Genomic DNA, 21,481 nt, shown 5'->3' with positions numbered 1-21,481 from the left:
AACTCTATTGCTTTCAACTTTAATGGTTTGGGGTGTTTTTTTGTCTTGCAGATACATGTTTTACTTCACTGATACTATGCCAAACTTGTACTTCAAATGTTATGGGAGAGGAAAACCTTTACTACTTCATTGGATATATATTTTTTTTTTTTAAATCTAGATAATCATCATTTTTAAATAAGGACCAAAGATAACAAGTTATCCCAGCTGAGGAAAGTGCACTGAAACCTCACGGGATATAAGAGATCCAAGGAGAGAAGCCTGTTTGAAACCTCAGTATTTGGAAGGTCATCCCATGGTTTCCTGGGACAGGGTGAGACCAGCTGGGCACTGGTGTACCAGTACCATGGTGCTGGTCCGGGGCACAGCTGGCAGGGCAGGAGTCCCCTCTGCACTGGCCAGAACCCGCAGCCGTGCCACTGGGTCTGGTCCCCATCCAGGGAGCCACCCTGGCCAGACCCACGCTGCCAGCATCTGCTGGGTGTCAGCAGGGGGGTGACCCCATGCTGGCCTGTGTCCCCACAGCTACAGCTGGCTGCACGAAGCAGCTGGGCTCTACCGCTGCCTGAGAACATGCAAACCTGATGGCAAGAGGCGAAGGCTGGCTGGCAATACGCCGTGTGCCAGGACTTGCTGTGCCAGGACTTGCTGACATTGCAGGGGGAAAAGAGAGGGGCTGCAGGAGGGAGGGGAGCTGCAGGGAGCGGCGGAGACACAGCCGGGGTGAGCAGGGGCTGCCCGGGGACGTTTAGCACCTCTGGGCAAGCGGAGAGCAAGGGGCAGGGGTGGCCTCAGCACGGCGCGAGTCGTGAGCCCGGCAGTGCTGGCAGGAGTGATGAAGAAAACTTTTAGGAGATGGTTTACACTTCTAAAACAAGCCCTCCTCCTCAGCAGCGGAGGAAAGCTGTTAAGAAACCAGATGGCTTTCGAGGAGAGATAGACACCGCAGGCCAACGCCCCGGTGTGAGCCCTTGGTTGTTAAGCGGGGTGGGCAGACGTGACAAAACCTGACCCCGTTCCCCCTGCACCGGCACCTGAGTACACACCCAAGGGGAACATTGTGGCGGTGTTCTTGGACATAAAAGCAAGTAGTTTTTTTTTCAGGACACAACACAGTAGTTTTGATGATCAGTTCAGATTGGAAAAGGGTTACTGTACATTTATAAGAGACGGCAGGTTTCCATCCAGTGAAGGCAACTAAGGAAAGGCACAGGTTGAGTCTCTCCTCACTACAGATCTAGGCAGTATTTTTAGATGAGCTTCTTGACATTTCTGGCATGCGAAAGAGCAAGATGAGACTCTAGCAAGCCTTCCTCGAGATGGGGACGGTACACGGCACTGTTACGGGTTCATCTGGTGCTCAAGAGTAAGAGAGGTCTTCCTAAAAATACAGTGCAATACATCATCTTGTTCCTTACCTGATGATTTTTCTCTTTTATATTTTTTAAAACTATTAGAAGAATTTCTGGGAAAAGGCTGATAAAAATCAGGAGAATTATTGCCAGCCATGTGGAAACAGAAGTCAGCATATGGGCAAATACAAAATACATTCTTTGCTGCTTCAAGAAAGGCCTGAAAAAGAAAGGATACAAATAAATTCTGGTTAACACGAACTTCCCAAGGAGGTCAGAATCAGAAGCAGGTTCAGACCAAACTACTAGCAGTAACACCTCCCTTTCAGGTGGAGATGGATACAGCCTGCACAGAAACACACTGTCCATCCTTCTCCCAACACACCTCCTGCCTTCAGCTGCAATAGTTCTGGAGGACTGTCCTGTCACCTTACACGACCTATTTTGAATCTTCCACATCTGTTTAATTTCGGGTTGGAGAGGGGTTTGAATATTCCTACTATCATTGAAAGATAAATTATTCACCTTATCAAAAACCAGATCATTTTATTTCAACTTTGGACTTTGCTATAGCTTCTGGTTTGCTTTTGATGGTGGAAATCCAGAGACTCTCAGTCCCAACAGGTTATTTGCCTCTTCCTCCTTCCCTTGATGACGGAGGGGAACCGACAGATGCTTGTGAAAAATGCCTCATAAATAACTGATGACAAGGATCCCAAAGCAGTTGTTGCTTAGCATTAACTCAAAAATATTGAGCTATGCACGTTAAACACACCAGTAGAAAACTCACACATTTCAGCACAGAGATCTGGCAAGATTGCAGATCTGAATCTGTTGGTTAGGAACACTGAAGAGTTAAAGCCCGTGACCCCCAATTAAAGTATTTAAATCACATCCACACCTTTATTAGCAGGATCAAGGATCTAGCCAATAACCCATGGCACAAGCCTATGGGAAAGCAAAGGTGTAACATGGGAGATGCTGTCTACTGTGAATGTCAACATGAACGTCTACTCCATCACGGGTAACAGAAACCTAATATTTGTAACGTACGATTGCTTGCCTGCTTTTGCAAGACATTAAGCCTAAAATCCTGGTCACACTCAAATCAATGAGAACAACTTCTCCTACTCAGATCCAGGATTTCAGCAGCAGGATCTGTTCTTTCTCCTGCTTATTTCTTCCTCTTAATCTGCCCCAGAGTGCCGAGTACTCTTGCTCTGCATGTCTCATCTGCTCTTTCCTTCTGTATCGCTGGGTTTCTTTCCACCATCAATTTTTCCTTTCTTCCCCCTCCACGTGTACAAACAGATCCTGAAATATTTACCCCAGAACCTCCCAATGAAGACAAGGGCCTCAGCACCAGAAATCACAGAATGATAGAATTGGTTTGGTTGGAAAGGACCTTTAAGATCAAGTCTAACCATTAACCCAGCACTGCCAAGTCCACCACTAAACCTTGTCTCTAAGCACGACATCTATATGTCTTTTAAATATCTCCAGGGACCGTGACTCCACCACTTCCCTGGGCAGCCTGTTCCAATGCTTGACAACCCTTTTGGTGAAGAAATTTTCCCTGATATCCAATCTAAACCTCCCCTGGCACAACTTGAGGCAGTCTCCTCTCGTCCTATCAGTTGTTACTTGGGAGAAGAGACCAACACCTGCCTCGCTACACCCTCCTTTCAGGTACTTGTAGACAGCCATAAGGTCTGTCCTCAGCCTCCTTTTCTCCAGACCAAACAACCCCAGCTCCCTCATCTGCCCCTCACAAGACTTGTGCTCTAGAATGCCCTCGCGGGGAGAAAAGCAAACCACCTCTTGCCAAAGCCAAGCACCTGGATGGTGACCAGGGCATTATCTGCTTTCAGGCTATCCCTTCGGTAGGCTGACAGACCTCCTCAAACACGTCTCATCATGCAACAGCCCTCTTCCAGCACCGGCTTTTAGTAGGCATTGGATGGAGATACCATCCCTTCCCTTCCCCGTAGAGAAAGGAGTGTGGTTGCACACACCTTGGCATCCATAAATCTCTGGATAGCCCAACCAAGGGGATGCTGCAGCCACAACCCCTGCAAAGCCAGCACTGGGCATCCCCCTAAGAAAGTACCAGGGAAAGAAGAAAAGATACTTGCCAAATAACTCCTCCCCAAAAGAACGAGAAAAACACATAGAAGGCAAGGGAGCCCCAAATCACAAAGTGGTTCATCCACGTCCAGAATCGTGTGTCTAACGCTAGCTGTGTGAATAAAAAAAAAAAAGAGAAGAGACAGAAGAGGCATTATGTGCAGATGTATTTGATTGTATTTATCTGACATTTCAGACTGCTTTCACAGTAAGGTTGAAGGTTCTCCAAACAGCTACCTCTCTGCATATGAACACCAGGGAAAAATATTTTCAGTATCTACAGATTGGCACAATGTCAACAGGGAAGCAGCGAGTTTCTAATTGTAACTGACACTTTTTAATAGAATAAATTTGATGCAACTTCTGATGCTACAGAAAATAAGTGTCTAAAGGTTACGGTGACTGTAATTGCATCCTGCTACAACCTGCTGTCCTGAACCATACATAAAAGACCTTTTGTAAGGTCTTATGCAAACAGTTCGTTCTAGAAAGCTCCGTGAAACAAAGCAGATTTGCTATTATTATTTGACAGATGTGCTTTTGTGATCCCTCTGGTGCTTAGCAGTGTCTGAAACAAGGTGGGCAAAGCCATGTTCTCTATTGTTCCTCTCCTCTTGCTGGAACTGAACGCCAAGGAGTGAAAGCGTGGGGAAAAAGCCAACTGTAACCAACTGGAGTCCTCAGAAGAGGGCAAAAAATAGGAAAATAATTTAACCAAAACATAAACACACAGCCCAGGAATACAGACCAGAGACTACACAAAGGACAGCAGTCAATAAGCAAGTTCTGCCCCTGTGGAAGAAGAGAAGATTTAAACGTGGTGGGAAACATTCACAGAAAGTTCGTCTTCAACACATTTACTGCCCAATTTCACAGCGCATACACATGCATTGGAAAATGACTGCACAAATAAGTGACTGAGAAAGGAAGGAAGAGCCTAACCTTCAGAGTGACGGTGAACACCAGCACGGTGAAAACAATCGTCCCAAAGGTCCAATTCCCAAAAACCTGAAAAACACATTACGTTGCCACAGGTGTCTCGGTCCATCTCCTTGGAGAGGCACAGAAACGACGATGAGGACAGGGGTGCAAGCAGGGATTAGAGGGGAAGGACAGGATGGACCGACTGCTACGGAGGACTGATGCTCAGAGAGGCACCGGGTGCCGCCCGCTACGCTACCCTGTGCCATGCAGTGCCACACAGACGGGTGACCCAGAGTTGGGACGGTGACAGGTACAACCTCCTAACAGCAATGTCGATAGAGGATACAAGTCATCGGACCACCTGTATTTCATGATTTCTTGGTAATTTACTCAGTTTCTGCTTTCTTGCAACACCTCTGCTCATCATCTCATTTTAGTCCCATTTTCAGAATGCACCAATGGGTATTTTTCCATCTGGTTTGGTTTGCGGATACTAGTGACTACGCGTGACAAAGGAAAGCAGATACTGTATATAAATCCAAATGATGGCAACGAATGGGAGGGATGCTTACCAAAGGCTGTCAAGATCTGAATGCATACATTAAAACAGAAAGTGAAATGTAAAAGTGTTTGAAAAATGCAAAAAAATTAAAGTCAATAGGAGCGAAAAAGGAGTCAATCAAACATACATGGGCATTATGAACAATTGCTGGTAGCAGTTCTTACAGGAATAAGTGTTTACAAAACAGGACATAGCCACAGATCTTATTTTAGTGCCACATAGACCTGACCTCTCAAGGCATTTGCAGAACTTATCAGTGCTTCATGTTTTATTCAAACAGAACCAGAATGGCTACAAATACAGAAAAGCACTGAATCTACAATACAGGGGCTCGACTACTGACATCTGGGGCCATAGATGTTGGCACTGATGCAACGTATGCATATCCATACATAAATTTCATCAGCTTTTCTCCAAGTGTTAGCTGCTAAAAAAAGCTAAAGGATTTTCAAGGGTCACAAGTGATGGTGTAAAGAAGTTTTCCATCAGCTGAGACCTGTTAACGTGCTGGGTATTCCCTTGGGGAAAGGGTCCTGAGACAACCCAGGCCACCACGCGTGACAGCTACACTGCACTAACGCTTTGCTTTGTACTCAGTTAACCAGCAAAAAGGGAAAAAAAAAAAAAAGAAAGAAAAAAATTCAATCTTTTTGCCCCCTTTCTGTGTAAGTTAACCCAGAGCAGCTCCCACACCTTGCTCACGTGGCGACGCAAGCTCTTGTCCCGACACAAGAGGCACGAGCAGGCAGACAGCAGGGAGCAGAACAGCTTGCTCGTTCTGACAGCGGTGCTAACTTATGCTGGCTTCAAAACTGCAGCAAAACCCCAGCACCAGCCTTCCCCCACCGCAACGGGAGGGAGGCGGCTGGAATCACGCCCTGGAGCAGGCGCAGCACACAAGCAGCCCTGCGCCACGGCCGAGTGAACAAGCAGCATCTTATCAAGGTGGGCTAACTCAGTTGTTCGTAACCTGCTGAACGCGTGCCGAATGTCACGCGTGGTGGGAAGGACAGACACTGCTCCTGCCCCGGGCCAACACCTGCGACCACACGGAGAGGGGAAGAGCGCTGTGCAAAGCTGGCTGGGTTGGAACAAAGCTGTGTGTAAGACTAGTTATTTTACCTAGTGAGTATAACCAGCTCTGCCCTGTTTCCATGGTGATTTGGAAAATGTTTTATTTCAAGCATTTGCTGCACAATCACACCATAAGCAAGGCTACACCGTCGGACAAGACTCAGGACACACCGCACAGATTAAGCGTGTAGAGATTCCCTGTCAGGTGTATAAAAGAGGCAGTGCACAAAAGAAATGCTCATCTTTCTCTTTTTTTTTTTGGTAGCCTTACCTTTCCATTATCTTCCAACGATGAATTTTGAAAAAGAAAATAAACCCCAAAGAAAAACACGAGTCCTTCAAAGGCGCCCAGAAAGGTCCAGTACAGGAACGGCCTCCACTGCAGCATCGCATTATCCGAAACCTTCCTGCCAAGAGACGGAGTAACAAGAACATCACCGTCATGTCTAGGATGTGCTACAAAGCCCCTTGCAGCCAGGCTTTGGAGCAATCCCTTGATGCAAGACAAAGAGGTAAAACAAATATCTGCCAGCGTACAGGACAAACATTTGCCACATGCAGCTGCTGGCCATGAGAAATCATAAGGGATTCAGCGTATTAATTTGCTCTGTCCTTCTCCTCTAGGTAACTTGGATTAAAGTCCAAGCCAGCCCAAAGCAAACAGCTGTAACCCTGTCCTGAGCCTCCCCTGCAGCCCCTGCAGGTATCTGACATTAACTGCTGAATTTTAAAACCAGTGCAGTGCTGAAGAGCTGCCGTACGGGATGCAGCAGATCTGTGGTGTGTTTCCCTCTTTTTGTTGAACGCACAAACTCCCCTCTTTGAGCAAAACTCTGTAAGTCCCATTCCTGGAAGTGGGGTTTTTCCTGCACAGGCTGAAAATAGCCTCCTGAATTGTATGGTGGGTGTTTTTTAACACGGGGGTTGTAGCAGGAAGCTCTTGGCTGAATATAGGATGGGATCTGGCAGGGAGGCAGCAGCAAAGGGACGTGCTATGGGCAGAGCTCTGCACGGACTGCATGTAACACCCAGGGAGTGGAGGGCGGCCATCAGGGCAGGAGGGAGTTAAAGAAGTTTCCCTGTATCATTATATTTTCAAATTACTTTCTTTAAAATTTGAAGATTGATGGAGGATAAAAGCACGTTTATGGCGAAACCAAAAATCCCCATTCTCTTCTCATTTTTCTTCCTAACTCTTAAAGCAATACATCCAGTTTCAGCACGATGCACCTCGCAAACCGGTGTGGTGCTGGGCTCCTCTAATTGCAGTTCAAAACAAAACCCTGCTGAATCCTACGCACGGTGATGCAGTGACGATGCTCTAACATCCTGCAATTTGGGTATGAGTAAGGAGCATGGATAAACCAGACTGTAAGAGGGTTTTATGGCAAGGAGAGAAAATACAACCAACTTCCTCCGTGCGAGCTCTGTTCTGCATTCACATGTACGTCCTGCAGCGCTCCTGGCAAACAGGCTTCTCACGGCGCCTCGCACGAGGGATCTGCACTGCAGCAGCTCTGCACGTCCCACAGCAGAGGCGCAGCAGCCGTTCTGCGTTCAGCAGCACACGCACAGTCATGAATACGCAAACCAAAGCTATCCGCCTGTGCAATTAATCTGTTTTCCCTCAATGGACAGACCCCAGCGATCAGACAGCCCACCAGGTGAGCACACAGCAGCCTGCTGTTACTGCTTTATGTCGCACAATATTCAATTACTGATCTATTTAAAAATACACGCGGTGGCATTTTGCCATATGCACAGAGGTGACACAGACGTAATCAATCATGGATCCGAGTACTCATTTCAAAAGCACCCATGCCCCCTTCCTAGCCTTACAGCCCTTGTATTTGCTGATTTTTCTATACCTAAAGCAACTTTCATACAGTATCTTTGGGTACCTGCTAATTCCCTTTGCTGTCCCTGCCAAGGCATCGCTCTTGGCTCGAGCATGGCTTTGCCACTCACAGCTCCTCCACGGCTGAGGAACGTCACATGACGGTGACAGGGCTTGCACAGGGCACTGACCGGAGCAACCCTGACCTGGTCTCTCACCACAGGGGTGAGCTCAGCTCTGAGCTTACTGCCAGGCAAGGGAATTAGCAACAGCGATGCATGAACTGGGGCTTCCCCAGAAAAGCATCTTCCTTCGTCCTTGCTGAAGGGCTGCTCCCAAGCACGTGTGCGTGGGCAGGGGTGGGAGGAACATGGGAAGCATCTCTGTTTTCGTGGGAGGTTGTAGCCTCTTTCTATTGCAACCAAGGAAGGAAAGCAAGCAACCAGCAAAGCAGAGAGAGAGACAAGCTCCTCTTAAACTGTCCTTTCCCTGGGCAACGTGGCAGAAAACTCTGCTCTTCCATCCACATGCTCAGAGTTCCCCAGTAATAGCCTCTGATATGGAGATTTGGACTGCAGAAGGGAAGCCTGGGGGAGGATATCCATTTAGGCAAGTGAGAAACTACCTGCCTGAGCTGGGCTACAGAAACATTCATCTTTCTGAAAATGAATGGATCTTTTTTCCTCCTGAAAGCTAGATCTCCCCTCCATCCATTACAGGCTCTACCACGTGCTTGGCTTACGCTGCCTGGCTCAAAGCTAACGTGAATGAATGGTCTGGCCACACTCGCAGCTCGATTTTTCTTACAGATGAAGAATTCCACCTACAGTTTATTTTTTTATAGAGACACAGCAGTACAATTTGCTAGACCAGATATTGTTAGAGAGCATAAATAAGTAGAAATAGGCAGTAAACAGGACATTGCTAGCTCTAACGCAGAAGCAGCAGAGCCAGCAGGGACAGAAACAGCCTTTTCTGCAGTTCATGGTGACCCCATCACTGACACGAGACAGGGACACCTGCTTACACTCCTGCACCAACAAAACTTAAACCATGGATAACCAAGTTCTGCGCAGGCTTACCCAGTCCAGCACTACTTACATATACAGCTGAGGATCTGAGGTCAGCGTGTCAATGTTGATGTGCTGCTCCAGGAGGCTGTAAGCCAGGATAGGTAACGATGTGAAGCAGATGTTGTACATGGTAAGATAAGCAGCATCGTACAGTGGCTTAAAAGAGGAAGAAAGGGTAAAATGAGACAGAAATTCCACTTTAAAAGTCTCCACACAAAGAGATTAAAAGTTTCCAGCCCTTGCTTCTGTACATACCCCTACAAATTCATCCCTTTGTCACAGCCACATAGGACAATTTAATTAGACAGGGGTCACGCTCCGTGCAATGCCAAGGGGGCCAAGGCACCTGCAGGCTGCGTGGTCAGGACCCCAGTTCCACCACTGGGAAGTTTTGTAACTGGCTGGTCTCATCTCCAGCTCATTCTCCAGAAAAATGTGATTAAACAGCCCTTATCACAACTTTTCTATAGCTGCTCTTGTGCTGCTGTTTCTATTAATACAACTTGATGTCTCCTGTGACTCTCTAAAGACTACACTCTTTTAGAGCAACTGTGGCTGCTTCCTTTTTTTTTTAAAAAAAATAAAAGCAAGTGGTTCTGCCAACACAAGCAGAGAATTATCTCCTAGCATTTACTCTTCCTCACCATTACTTTTGAGTCCAAACAGACCCAAAAGCCCATAAGTTGACACAAAAGCCAAAGCTCTTGTCTCCAAGCATGTAAGCCCACCCACCACATGGACCTGTCCTTCTGACGCTCACTTGGACTAAGCAAGTCTCTGATGACACTCATCGTGGGTCTTTTTTTAAAGGTTGTCATAAAAGAACGAACTGTTCTTCCTTTTGAGAGACACCTTTAATGCAGGGAAATGCAGCAGAGGAGAAAAGATCAGGGAGTCTTTGAAAACTTTTTCTCTTAAGAGAAGGAGCAAAATCAGGTGCTGACAAACCAGCTAAACCCCTCTCTCGTTCCTTTAGGAAGGTGTCCATCTGTGTTTATGGGTGGTGGATGGGAAAGGAAAGACAGCAGATTTATTCTTTTCAATTACGGGTCTCAAAAATATTATGTTCCAGATATGGTGCTGAGCAATGAGGTCTGTTCCTACTGTCCTCTAAAGCCAGCTGAGGAAGGGACAAGATGCCAAAAGCCAAGTCTCTGCTAGGACGCCTCATTGTGCCACTTGCTTTTTATCCTGGCCTTATAGACACATTACTGGAAGTTACCTGCTGTGAGAATCCACAGAAGAACTGGTATAAAAACTGCGGTAAAATGAAGCAAAGGTTCTGGGGAAACAAAAGAAACGGTTAGCAAGGAAGCGCTCGACTTCTCAATCTAAATCCAAATCATTTTTCCTGTTATCAGATATTAGTGCCTGTTATTACAATATCAGAGAAGTTAGGGTATGGTTTGCTACAAAGCACAAACCTAATCCAGTGAGCTCTTAGTATCTGCAGAAGACCCTGGAAGAAAGTCACGCTCTCATGCCCCTGTAAGCACTGTTTTCAACTGACGGGCACATGGCAGAGACGCAGCCTGTTCTAGGGAAGGACAACAGAGCTACGGAACACTCTATACATTCTTCTGCCCGTTCACTATTTTTTTTTCTATCGTCAAAGAAACCCAAAGAAACAAGGTGCACACACATCCTTACCTTATAGAAGAAATACTGTACAAGGTGTGCTATTCTCACGTAATATAAATGCCCATGTGCTAGTAGCAATTTTCTTAAGTGTTTAAACTTTGGCACAGCATAGTCGCTGTTTCTGGAAGCCTGCCGTCCTTCTTTGCCTTTGATACCTGGAGACAGAAGCGTGGCAAGGGGTTAATCCTGAATGGACTGGAATTTGGACTGATGCTATGGCAAGGGGTTAATCCCTAAGGGACTGGAATTTGGACTGATGCTATGGCAAGGGGTTAATCCCTAAGGGACTGGAATTTGGACTGATGCTGCCCACCCAGTTTGTTCACATCACTGTCTCTAGGCATGACAAAGGCCATATTATCCCCTCAAATGCCCCAGAAGAGCAAAGCGCTGACATGCTGCAAGACTCGGTGTGGTTTTGGCTCCATGACAGTCAAACGTGTCTCTGGAGTTTTTAACTATATTTAGATTGCTGCCTGAGTTCCTGTGTAAGAGTGTGGTGAAGAGTATTCTAAGCAAACCTGATAAAAAGATAAGGAATTGGTTTCCCCACGGGCTTGCCCGCATCTCACACAGCTGAGTTATTTCATGGCAGACGCTCAGCTCCTGAGGCATCCCCACAGAGCAGAGCTCAAGAAAGACACTTTTGTTCACTCAAAAGCCACATCCAAGCTGCACTGGGATGCCGTTCATCAGAGGGCATCACGGCATTTCCAACAGCCCTAAATAAAGAGGCTGCTCTTTCTCTTCCATTGACCCTTCTTCAGTGATATTACAAAAATCTCCAGTATTTCCCATATCCCTGACACCAACCTGCAGAAACAAGGATAGTTTCCAGCCTGATGTCAGTCATACGGACAGGGCAGACACACCATAACTGAGCATCAGCCCCTGGGAAACACAGTGCTGAGTTACCAGCAGCTGTGACCAGATAGCCCTAATGAAGTCTGATATTTCCATTGCATTGCCTTTGCAAGCTGCCAGTAATCACCCGTCAGTTTGCTACTTGTGCCTTCTTTTTCTGACCAGCAAGCAACCTTTGCCGCCTTGAATATGGCCATAGAGTTTATCCCTGATAAAAGAGTGTGGTACTATCAAAGGTGAGCAGTATATGATGATCCCAAGCATTTATCTGGCATCAAACCCTGACTCCAAAGAAAGCAACAGCAGACTTTCTGTATTTTTCAGCGGGATCAGTTTAACCACGTACAATCAGAAATACTGACTGGGCCTCAACAGTGAGCCCCAGCAAGAGCAGACAGGTCTTAGTTGTCAGATGGGTGTTACTAGGGATCTTACCTATTCCAACATGGGCTTCCAAAATCATACTAACATCATTCGCACCATCCCCTACGGAGAGGGTTATCGGGCTCCCTTTTGTGTTCTTCACCATTCGCACAATCTAAAAGATAAAGGATAGCAGCAGAAGCCAAGAACTCAGTAAAAATCTGCCTCACTTGCAAGAGCCCCCCAGGACAAGCAGCTGGGCTTTTACAGCAGCAAAACAATGCCTGGAGAGCTCAGATTAATAAAACTCCTCGATACTTCCTTCGCAGTCACCAACAAGAGCAAGAGCCAAGGTCCAGCTGCACAGGGCTGAAGGACACTACTTAAACACAAATCCCAGGCAGCAGCATCCCACCCCTTCGCTTCTGCCAGACCCCGCTCTCCCAAATATGGGACCTCTCAGGCATTTCAGGGGGCAGGAAACCCTCCCAGAAACCCTCCCATGGGGCAGAAACACACCGCTTATCAGGCTTGGATACCATCAGCTGGTGTGAGGAAGTCATGGACTCCACTTGACAAATTTGGAAAGGAAAAAAGAACAAACGGGAGTTTTGTTTATTTCTAATGGGCTTGTGGCTTCCTGCGAGGATATTAACAAAGTTTTTACATTCATATTTGAACGACTGGTGTGTTTCCATCACACTCTGAAGCTCAGACGAGGCTCACGTACAGCCTGGAGAAGTCTGAAGCTCAGACGAGGCTCACGTACAGCCTGGAGAAGTCTTAGCTGATTAAGACAATCAGGTCAAGCCCCAGCCGATGGATTAAAAGTCCATCACATCACCTAATGACGTGCTTCAGATGGTTAAAAGCAGAGTCAATACCTGTGCTTTCTGCAGAGGAGCCATCCGGCAGCAGAGGACTGCAGTACACTTCAAGCAGATTTGTAGAAATACGTTTTTGTAATTACTAGAACTGGAGTCCTGAGAAGGGTTGAGTATCAGCGACAGCGTCGAGCCATCTATAATCAGGCCATATTCTTGACTCAACGTCCAGCTTCTGGGACACAAGAAGGAACAGATTTGAAATAAAAATCAGACTTCAAGAAGTCAATCGCTTGTATCATCTTAGTGGAAAAGAAATTGCTTTTGTATTAATCTTCTTCCCATGCCTTTTAAGGGGCTTAGCAATCCTAAAAAGCTTGGATTTAATACGCGCCCTTCACTAAGGGAACTGTGTAATTAAGTTCCAAACCAACTAATACTGGAGATGATGAGCAAAGCGAAGGAGCCAGCTGCAGTGTCTGCACGCAGCCAGACCCCAGGGCCACAATGTGGTCCTATTTCTCTATAAAATTTGCATCTGCATCCAAAATGTGCATGGGCTGGGTCCTCTGGCTCACTTACCTCTTCAGGCCTCCCCGGTTTTTGGGAACGTCCTGAATCAGCTTTTTGTGGTACTCCATCAGCAGCTCATGGAGCCGATCCTCCTTTCGTTCGCTCTCGCCCACCGTTTTTGCCGTCAGCTCCAGCAGCTCGGTGCTGGTCTGGAAGAGCCTGCAGGCGTAGCAGGTGGATTTGGCAGTTTCCATCTTGTCTCCCGTCAGCACCCAAACCTTCATGCCAGCCGCATGCAGAGCTTCGATCGTCTCTGCCGACTGCTCCTGCAGCCTGCAAGCAGAAGCAAAACATCACTTTGCAGGTTGGCCCACACTTAACCCACATAACCCTTATTTCGCAGGTAGGAAATACCAGCTCAAGAGAAGTTAATTGATTTTCCCCGTGCTGGAGAGACCGCTGCCACAGGAATACAGATTAGAAGTCAGCAACCCCAAATTTTTATTTGCAAAAAAAAAAACCCAAACCAATGACCTCTTTATACTGTGAGACCCAAGAGTCAAGAGTTTAATTTACACATGCAGCTACTACAACTGCATGTGAAACCGAACTTGTTTTGACGTGTAAATTAACACTGTGTGCTTAATTCACTCTCTAGAAGTGCGAGTGCTTCTGTAGTTTCATTAATAAATCCTAATTCCTACTACACTGACTAATTTTAGCAACTAAGGCACTGTGTAATGGGTTGTGCCACAGAGTAATTAATTGCCCTGGACACTTCCAGCATCTGCCTGGCTGCTCAGTTCCACCACGGTGAGTCAGGGCCACGGTGCAACGTCAGGGAGAAACCGCAGGTACCACAGCGTCGGTGGTGGTCACCTCGTTACCTGTCTTCCACGGCAGTAGCCCCAATCAAGTGCATGTCTGCTTCGGTGTCTTCAAAAACCTTCGCCATCTTTTCCTCCCTGTCCTGCAGAGCCATCTTAGCTTCACTAAGTTGTCTGTCGATTTTGTCGTACTCCTTTTGAGTCAGTTCCCTGAACGCCACGCAAAGTGTTCGGTAGCCATCCTGGTAGGGGGAGGGAAAGAAAAGAAAGTGGACAAGTGTCCTAAACCCAGATTTTCTACAGCTCCTCACTTTAGGGTTAGGGCTTTTCTCCACCATAGGTAGGTGCTTTATGTCAGTACTGACCCTGACAGCAATGACAATTTGTTGGCTTGAGTCAAAAGACCAATTTCTCTGTGTTTATACAGTAACTTCTTCCCATCATGACCGTGGTTATGCTTATTACATGCATGTAATATGGCAGAGAGAAACTAAGAGAAGGACTAGAGCCAAGAGCGTGCAACCAGCAGGGAGAGCGGGGACCGGGTGTCCCCACGACTGGGACCAGGCACTTCTCCCACCGGAGAAAACAGCCTGCTATTGTTATTTCTATTTTTAACTTGCTTGGGAGATGCTTGGACACAACTGTGACAGAGACCAAATAAGTATATCAAAAATTAAATAAAGGTGGAAGCCAAAGAAACAGAAAAGCAAAGCAGCCTGGCTTCGAAACAATGTGAAGTGACACTCAGGTTTTCAACACTTCCCTCCAAAGCAAGGTCACATCCCTATTCTTGGAATAAGGCTTTCCTGAGCCCAGGAGCCAGCCAAATTCCATCCGCGTGCTCACCATAGCATTGCGGTCCACGTGGGCTTTTGTTTGTTGGATTTCTTCTTGCTGCACCCTTGGAAAAATAGAAGAGTCTGCTCCTTTACAGAATAGAAGCAACTTTCCTAAAAGTAAATTATAAACAGTTTATAGCATTCACAAGCTGTAGAAAGGCTTAACAGCTTCAATACCCAGCAAACGATGAAGAGAGAGGAAATTTGGCAGGACAAAAGAAGGAACTGCTGGAGCCCAGCTGCCTACCAGAAGTGGCCTTACACTAACCCTTGCAAAGCCTTGTTTGACCTCGGGCTGGGACATCGGGTGTCCTTACCTGCCTCCGAGCAAGCTTTGTACAGCAGGCTGGACAAAGCAGTTTATTTTTTCCTGTTTAGAAGCCTTGGCCACTTTTTCAGGGAGGGTAAAACCAGCATCTCATACCTTACGGGACTAACATTTGAGAAGGATGGTGACCTCTGAATTTTTGTCTGCTATCCCCACGAAAACCCATCCTGCTCAGGGGAAGGTGTCAGATCTCCCTCCCTGTAATTGTACCTCCAGGATGGAGCAAAGCAAGCAGGGAGCTCTCCATGGATCACTGTCCCCATCCCTGTCCCCTCCCCTTATCTGCTGCCGGCCCCCAACTGCTGCTATGCAGAAAATGAACCCTATCCCAACCAGACACACTACAGAATTTAGTTAGAGGACATGGTTTATATTTGTGCACACTGTATAGGAGTCCAGAAACACATTTTAATTGTACCCGTGGTGGTTCTCACAATGACGCTCATACGACGACGGACAGGATCAAAGTTCAACACGTGGAGAAGCTGGTACCTTTAAAAAAAAAAAAAAAAAAAAAAGGAGCTTAGACTCAGTAAAAGAAAAATAACTATTTAAGACAGAAAATCACTAACAGCGAGCTGCAGAAATCAATACACCCTGCAAACGGCAGCACCCACTGGGCAATGTACTTTTTACAGCCACTGCACAAGAAAAGAGAGTAAAAAACCCACCTGCAGTGCTGCTTTGAGCATGAGGCTGGGGGTGTGGGTGCCCACCAGCGCACCAAGCCCCCAGGCTGGGCAGGGGCTCTGCAGGCAGCGACATCAGCTCTGGCATTTAAATGTGACGCTTCTCCATAAGGGGAGTAAGAAGTGAAACTTGCTGGTGAAGGCAAGTTCTTGAGGAGCACTGGGATTAGGTCAGTGATTCTCAGATGTCCCACGTGCTGTGAGCATGGGGTAAAATCTTTTTTCAGCTTGGGAGGGGAAAAAAAGTTAAAGGGAAGGGAGCGACATCACGCAGTTTAGGCTTAGAGTATCCCACTGTGAGACCCAGCCACTGTCTGTAAGGTCGGCAACCACCCCGAGAATCCCGGGAGCCATCTGCACAGCTGGGCACGGGTGAAGAATACACACAAGGGACTGCAGGCACGTGAGGGACCGTGGATTGAGATGTCACTAAAACCACCAGATTTTTGCTAGCAAGCCTTTCAGCCTGCGCCTTGCTGTGCTGCGCTTTGTAGAAAGGACAGGAGCTTTTGGGCAGGTCAGCACGGTCTGATAGCCCTCATGGAAGAGCTTGGACCTTGCCAGGTTGGCCACGTTGGCCAAACTCGATCAAGCAGGCGGGAGCTGGTGCAGCACCAGCAGCCCCGTTCCCCGGCAGCCCCCGCAGCACTTACATTTCAGTTTCATTCTTTTGGTTTCGTATTTTCATGAAATCGTTTTCAAGTCCTAGAAAAGTGAAACCATACCTGTCAATAAACAAAAGGACAGAACATCGTTGAAAACACCCAGTGGCACATATTACACCTTAACAACGTTCTCATTCCACCTTCTGTACTGCAGAGGAGATCAAAGAAGTTAGCGAGCCCGAGCCAGGGACACCTTCCACTAGATCAGGTTGCTCAAAGCCCCATCCAACCCGGCCTTGAGCATCTTCGGCAGGATTCAAATGTGGGCTTGATAAAAGTAACCCATCCTATTATTTCATCACTGCATGCCAAGGAAGAAATTTGGCTGCAATATGCACATGGTAACTGGTCTCCATTTCTTGGGGATTAAAAAACACAGCCATGGAGGCTCCAGCAGGCACTGCAGCACCTTGGGGCTGCTCCCAGCAGTCAATGCAAACCACGGCCTCCTGAGAAGCTGCTCAGGGAAGACCCTTTGCAGAGCATCCCTTTTACAGAGAGCTCATTTAAACCCCCAGGCTCGCGTGGCTTCACAGGGCTGCGGGTCATGCCCAGCGTTGCTATCACAACATGCTTCCCAGACAGAGCTGCAGTCTTGACCAGAGAAAGGGGTCTATTGCCTCCAGATAACCCTCACCTCCCACCAGAGAGGGGGAATTAGAAACCCAACATCTTCATATTCTTACTTTTCTGCACCTTTCACCAAAGCAATTTCGTCTGGGGAAGAGGAGATATAGGTGTATTTGCGTTCTGGGTGTCCTATCAGCCCATCCACCTGGTCTGCTTCCTTGATCTGAACGGTGTGGCACAGGCAGAGGGCTCGCAGGAACAGCTCCTCGCGGCTCTAGGCAAGAGTGAGGGAGGGCTCGTTACCAGCTTAATGCCATGCACCCAGCCCACCTTGCTCAATGGTTGGGATTTTTGTGTATGTATATTTTAAAACAGAAAAACCAACACCCCCTGACAGCTTCTGCTATATTTACCCAGGCAAGAGCTGATCACAAAGCCCTAACAGACATCAACATGCAGATTTCTTACCTTTTCTGCCTTGCCAAAATATTTTAGGGGTCCATCGGTCTGAGAGAAGCCATCCACCTCCGAAATGCAGTCTTTGTACTTGTGCCCGTCTATGCAGCACTCGATGAACTCCATGCTGTTCTCAGTCAGGGTTCCAGTTTTGTCCGTGAAGATGTACTCCACCTAGAAGCAAGCAGGCAGGCTGCCTCGCTGCACCCCCAGCCCCGTGTGGGGGGGAAGAAGCCCCCCAAAACCAAAGAGGCTGGGGCATTTCAGTGCATCCGTGCCAATGCTGGAGAGTGCTTTGCTGCCATCCTAACCTGGCCCCCCAAAAAAGATGCAGGTGTCCCATGGGACTTACACCACTGTGTAGTTCTACTACTTTGCTCCTCAGATCAGATCCTTTGTTGTTCAGCCCATTGCATAGGTGGCAGGAGGCAGCTCCTGAAGACTTAAAATCTGTTTCCAGGCTCTTCGTTTTCCCCTCACCCTCTTTACTGGGTCCTTTGCTACAGCTCCTAGTGCTTATGTAGCTGCTGCTGCAGGTCTGCTGCCTCCTTTGGAGGGTCTTCATTTTGGTGCTGTATTTAAATTAGATAATTGTGACTCCAAATTCATTTTCTTTTTTTTTTTTTTTTTTAAGCAAAATAAAAGGCAGGAGGCACTACTCATGCCCACACTCAGTCTCTGCTGATGTAGATAAGAAAGGGAAGCCTGAGCTGCCTAACAGCCCCAGCAAAGCCAGCACCAGCCTGGCTGCACGTGCACTGCGTGCCCAGAGAGATGACTGGGCATTTTTGTTAATCCTTGAAGAGAGAGAGGATTTTTAATTTTTAATTGAAGCAGTGAAAGCAAACCACCCTGACACGCAGAGCGCTGCGCCTGATATTCCCCAATATGGAAACAATTGGCATGACCCAATTCCTGCTCTTTCATGCACTATTTATAACCTTATCCATTTCGCAGAGCAAGTAGAATCACATTAAATGGAAAGTGCCACCAAACCGGCTGAAGCTCTGCCCTGAGGGGACTGCGAGTGACCACCACAACAAGGTTTCCTACCAGGGAGGACATTTTTGTCCACGTTTTCATCCAAGCAGATGCAAACAGAGCATGTTCTGACCTGCCCAAGCTCTTCGTTCAGATCCGAGGTGTTCACCAATGCCCCCTCTTTTATCTCTTCGTCATACATCTCCTTGTCCCAAGAGATGAAGAAGGAGCCCAAGAACTTCTGCATCTCTACTGTAACGTACATGGAGACCGGGATAATAAAATTGAAGAGGACCATAAATGACAAGAAGTCCGTGAACATCCGCAAGACCTGCAATGGAAAGAGGAGAAGGTGATGCAGTCTGTGCCCATCAGGCATAACTCAGGGACAGTTTACTGCAACACCTCTGGGGTTTTAGACAGCTTTTCTTCTAAGGTTAAATAGAAAAAAACACCCTGAAAAGGAATACAGCTAAGATACAGTGCCAAATTCCATTTTCCTTTGATGTAGAAAATCTCACTGTCTCCTGCAAATCTACAAGAGTACATCTCGCTGCTTCACAGTGACCCAAACGATGTTTTATTCAAGTATATTCCTCTTAATAATATAGTGCTACACGTTCATTCTGATCTCAGGTAACTAGAAACAAGGAGCAAGTGGCTTGAGTCCAGTCAAGCTATGGTGAGGGTACAACTAGTGCAGGGACATCCCTGTAAGTCCTACTCCATAACCCATCAAATAACCGATTTCTACACACTCTTTCAGGCTTGACTGCCTGTGTCTCGGCAAGTTTAAGCAGCCAGTTGACATGGCCTCAATTTAAGTTTACCTATTCAAAGCTGAAAGGTAGCTCGAGTTCAGATACGGATCCAGGTTAAATCAGCTGCTGCATTTCTATAATATATAGTGTTTATTTACACTTTGCCCTGCCCCACACAAGTATCGCCGTGCACAAGCACAAGAGAGGCAGGAAAGAAACACAAACAGCAGGAGAGCCTGAAGGAAAGGACAGCACTTCCAGCGAGCCAACAGGACTCGCAGGGCTGGCAGCAGACACCATCAGGTTAAATAAAACCGCCAGAATAAAGCAGGAGGAGGTGCCGAAATACAAATCCACTTACCTTGAAGGTGTCTCTCTCTTTTTTAGTCTTTTCATTGTACCAAGGCTCATCATTAAATGGATTACTCTGCCAGACGTATTTCAGAGTCGTGCACACAGTAGCCTTGCTCAAAAGGATGCACAAATACACTATCAAGAAAGCGTTGATAGATCTGAAAAACAGGTTTCTTTTTTAAATTCTTGCAGCTATTTTTATACAGAAAATCACGCAAATAAGCAGGAACAAGTCTTCCTTACTTTTAAGAAGGGAATTACAGAATAAGTGCTTTTGACAGTGCTGATACTCAGGGTCAGTTCATATATTTTAACATTTCTTAATTTTGTTTTTAAATAAAAAAGCTACTAAATGATGCAGCTTCTTGAAAGGTATGCTTAATCAAATATAGTTTTTTCTATGCAATCGAGAGCATCCGAAACAAAAGGCAGCAAATGAGGGGATTAGTTCTGTACAAGCCAGCCATAAAAAAAACACAGCAGCTTTTATTGATTTTTTTTCTGACTATAAATACTCACTTTTCTACAGCAGACCGTTTCTGAGATTTCCCTTGGTAGTTCAAAGCCATTTTCGTTTCCATTCCAGTATAGACTGCAACTCCTACAGGGAATTAAAGCAGGGCTCATAAGGGACTCGCAACCCAGGAGGGATCCAGTTTGCACTTAGCTATAAGGGGCGTCAGTGTTTACATGACACTCAAATCCCAGTTGAGGAAAAAGCCATTATCCAAGGACTGCTCAACTACAAAAACCTCCAAGGCTACTAAGTAATGTAATTGCAGATATCCCGGAGCACTGAGCAGGAGCCTATGGATCACATACAGTCAGAAAAAGCCTCAGCCTTCTGTAACAGCCGTCTCCTTCAATTACTAGTGCCTGGGACTGTGATCCTAGCAACACGTTTTCAGCAAAGGATTTGGGAACAACTCCCTGCTCTTCACATCTCAAGCAAAAAGCAAAGCTTGCTCAGGTGTATTAGCACAGCCTGCACAGCTCGGCAGCACTGCAGATATAACCAGCATCTCCTCATTTCACCCTGTCAACTTTGCGATCAGCTTGCATATCAACTGCAACTGCAGAGCCCAGGCAGACAGGCTGTAAAGACATATTTTCCCTCTCTAGATTTAGTGATGAGCACCTACATTTGTCATTATTTCTCAGAACTATTTAAACAACAATAATAATAAGAACTGTTCACCATAAATCTTCTTGGTATTTTTGAGGGTAGCACCTTTCAGCAACAGGTTTTCAGGACCCAAAGACCTAAGCATAAAAGAAGTTATAAGATTATGTCACTCAAGGAACACACAAACTGCTTCATAATTTAGACCCAGAGATGGATTATAAAGCTAAACAGATGGTCTTTAGATCTGATTACTTGATTTGTACGTTAAATTGGGCATTGCTTGAGTTTGTTGTTCTCTTTATATACGTATATTTCCATTTTATCTTACACAGACTATTCATGGTGCTCAAAATTCCAAATTTAATGGGGGATTCTCAGTAAGGCTTTTGAGGAATAAGTGCAAAATATTGAGATCTAATATGTTCTAGTACTTATATAAAAAACAGATTTTAAAAGTGTCAAAAACCTGTCCATTCCAGCATAGTTGATCAATGGCACCATCAAAGCTGACGGCTTATTTCGCTCCCGTTTGTGTTTTTATTTCTCTTTGAAAACCCCACCCATGACCCTCTGCGGCTTCTAGGGTCTGGGTAGATCCACCACAGCACGAAACACAGCTGGAACCACGCCAGTGACAGCCATCCGGTTTTGATGACTTATAAACGCTATTTACTTATTTTTTCCCCAAAACACTCTGATTGATGTTTAAGTTTCTGCTTTCCCTTGAA

At 46.4% G+C, this 21,481-nt stretch overlaps 1 protein-coding gene across 5 annotated transcripts in view; it reads right to left on the bottom strand.

Annotated features, from left to right (window-relative positions):
* ATP11C (ATPase phospholipid transporting 11C) overlaps nucleotides 1-21,481 on the bottom strand; it is a 58,008-nt gene that overhangs the window by 6,721 nt on the left and 29,806 nt on the right. For all 5 annotated transcript variants that reach the window (XM_068411742.1, XM_068411747.1, XM_068411743.1 and 2 more), the window contains exons 9-28: nucleotides 20,826-20,890; nucleotides 20,147-20,228; nucleotides 19,635-19,785; nucleotides 18,646-18,843; nucleotides 17,544-17,705; nucleotides 17,192-17,349; nucleotides 16,494-16,565; nucleotides 15,570-15,643; nucleotides 14,831-14,934; nucleotides 14,042-14,223; nucleotides 13,224-13,487; nucleotides 12,702-12,876; nucleotides 11,890-11,992; nucleotides 10,600-10,745; nucleotides 10,172-10,231; nucleotides 8,978-9,105; nucleotides 6,311-6,446; nucleotides 4,422-4,487; nucleotides 3,488-3,591; nucleotides 1,419-1,572 (exon numbers count right to left, since the gene is read on the bottom strand). In XM_068411742.1, coding sequence (XP_068267843.1) covers nucleotides 1,419-1,572; nucleotides 3,488-3,591; nucleotides 4,422-4,487; nucleotides 6,311-6,446; nucleotides 8,978-9,105; nucleotides 10,172-10,231; nucleotides 10,600-10,745; nucleotides 11,890-11,992; nucleotides 12,702-12,876; nucleotides 13,224-13,487; nucleotides 14,042-14,223; nucleotides 14,831-14,934; nucleotides 15,570-15,643; nucleotides 16,494-16,565; nucleotides 17,192-17,349; nucleotides 17,544-17,705; nucleotides 18,646-18,843; nucleotides 19,635-19,785; nucleotides 20,147-20,228; nucleotides 20,826-20,890 — 2,584 coding nt within the window. The remainder of the gene's footprint in view (nucleotides 1-1,418; nucleotides 1,573-3,487; nucleotides 3,592-4,421; nucleotides 4,488-6,310; nucleotides 6,447-8,977; nucleotides 9,106-10,171; nucleotides 10,232-10,599; nucleotides 10,746-11,889; nucleotides 11,993-12,701; nucleotides 12,877-13,223; nucleotides 13,488-14,041; nucleotides 14,224-14,830; nucleotides 14,935-15,569; nucleotides 15,644-16,493; nucleotides 16,566-17,191; nucleotides 17,350-17,543; nucleotides 17,706-18,645; nucleotides 18,844-19,634; nucleotides 19,786-20,146; nucleotides 20,229-20,825; nucleotides 20,891-21,481) is intronic.

Source organism: Nyctibius grandis, chromosome 13 (genome assembly GCF_013368605.1).
Source record: "Nyctibius grandis isolate bNycGra1 chromosome 13, bNycGra1.pri, whole genome shotgun sequence".
NCBI classification, from domain to species: Eukaryota; Metazoa; Chordata; class Aves; order Nyctibiiformes; family Nyctibiidae; genus Nyctibius; species Nyctibius grandis.
This window is presented reverse-complemented; position numbering and strand designations above follow the sequence as displayed.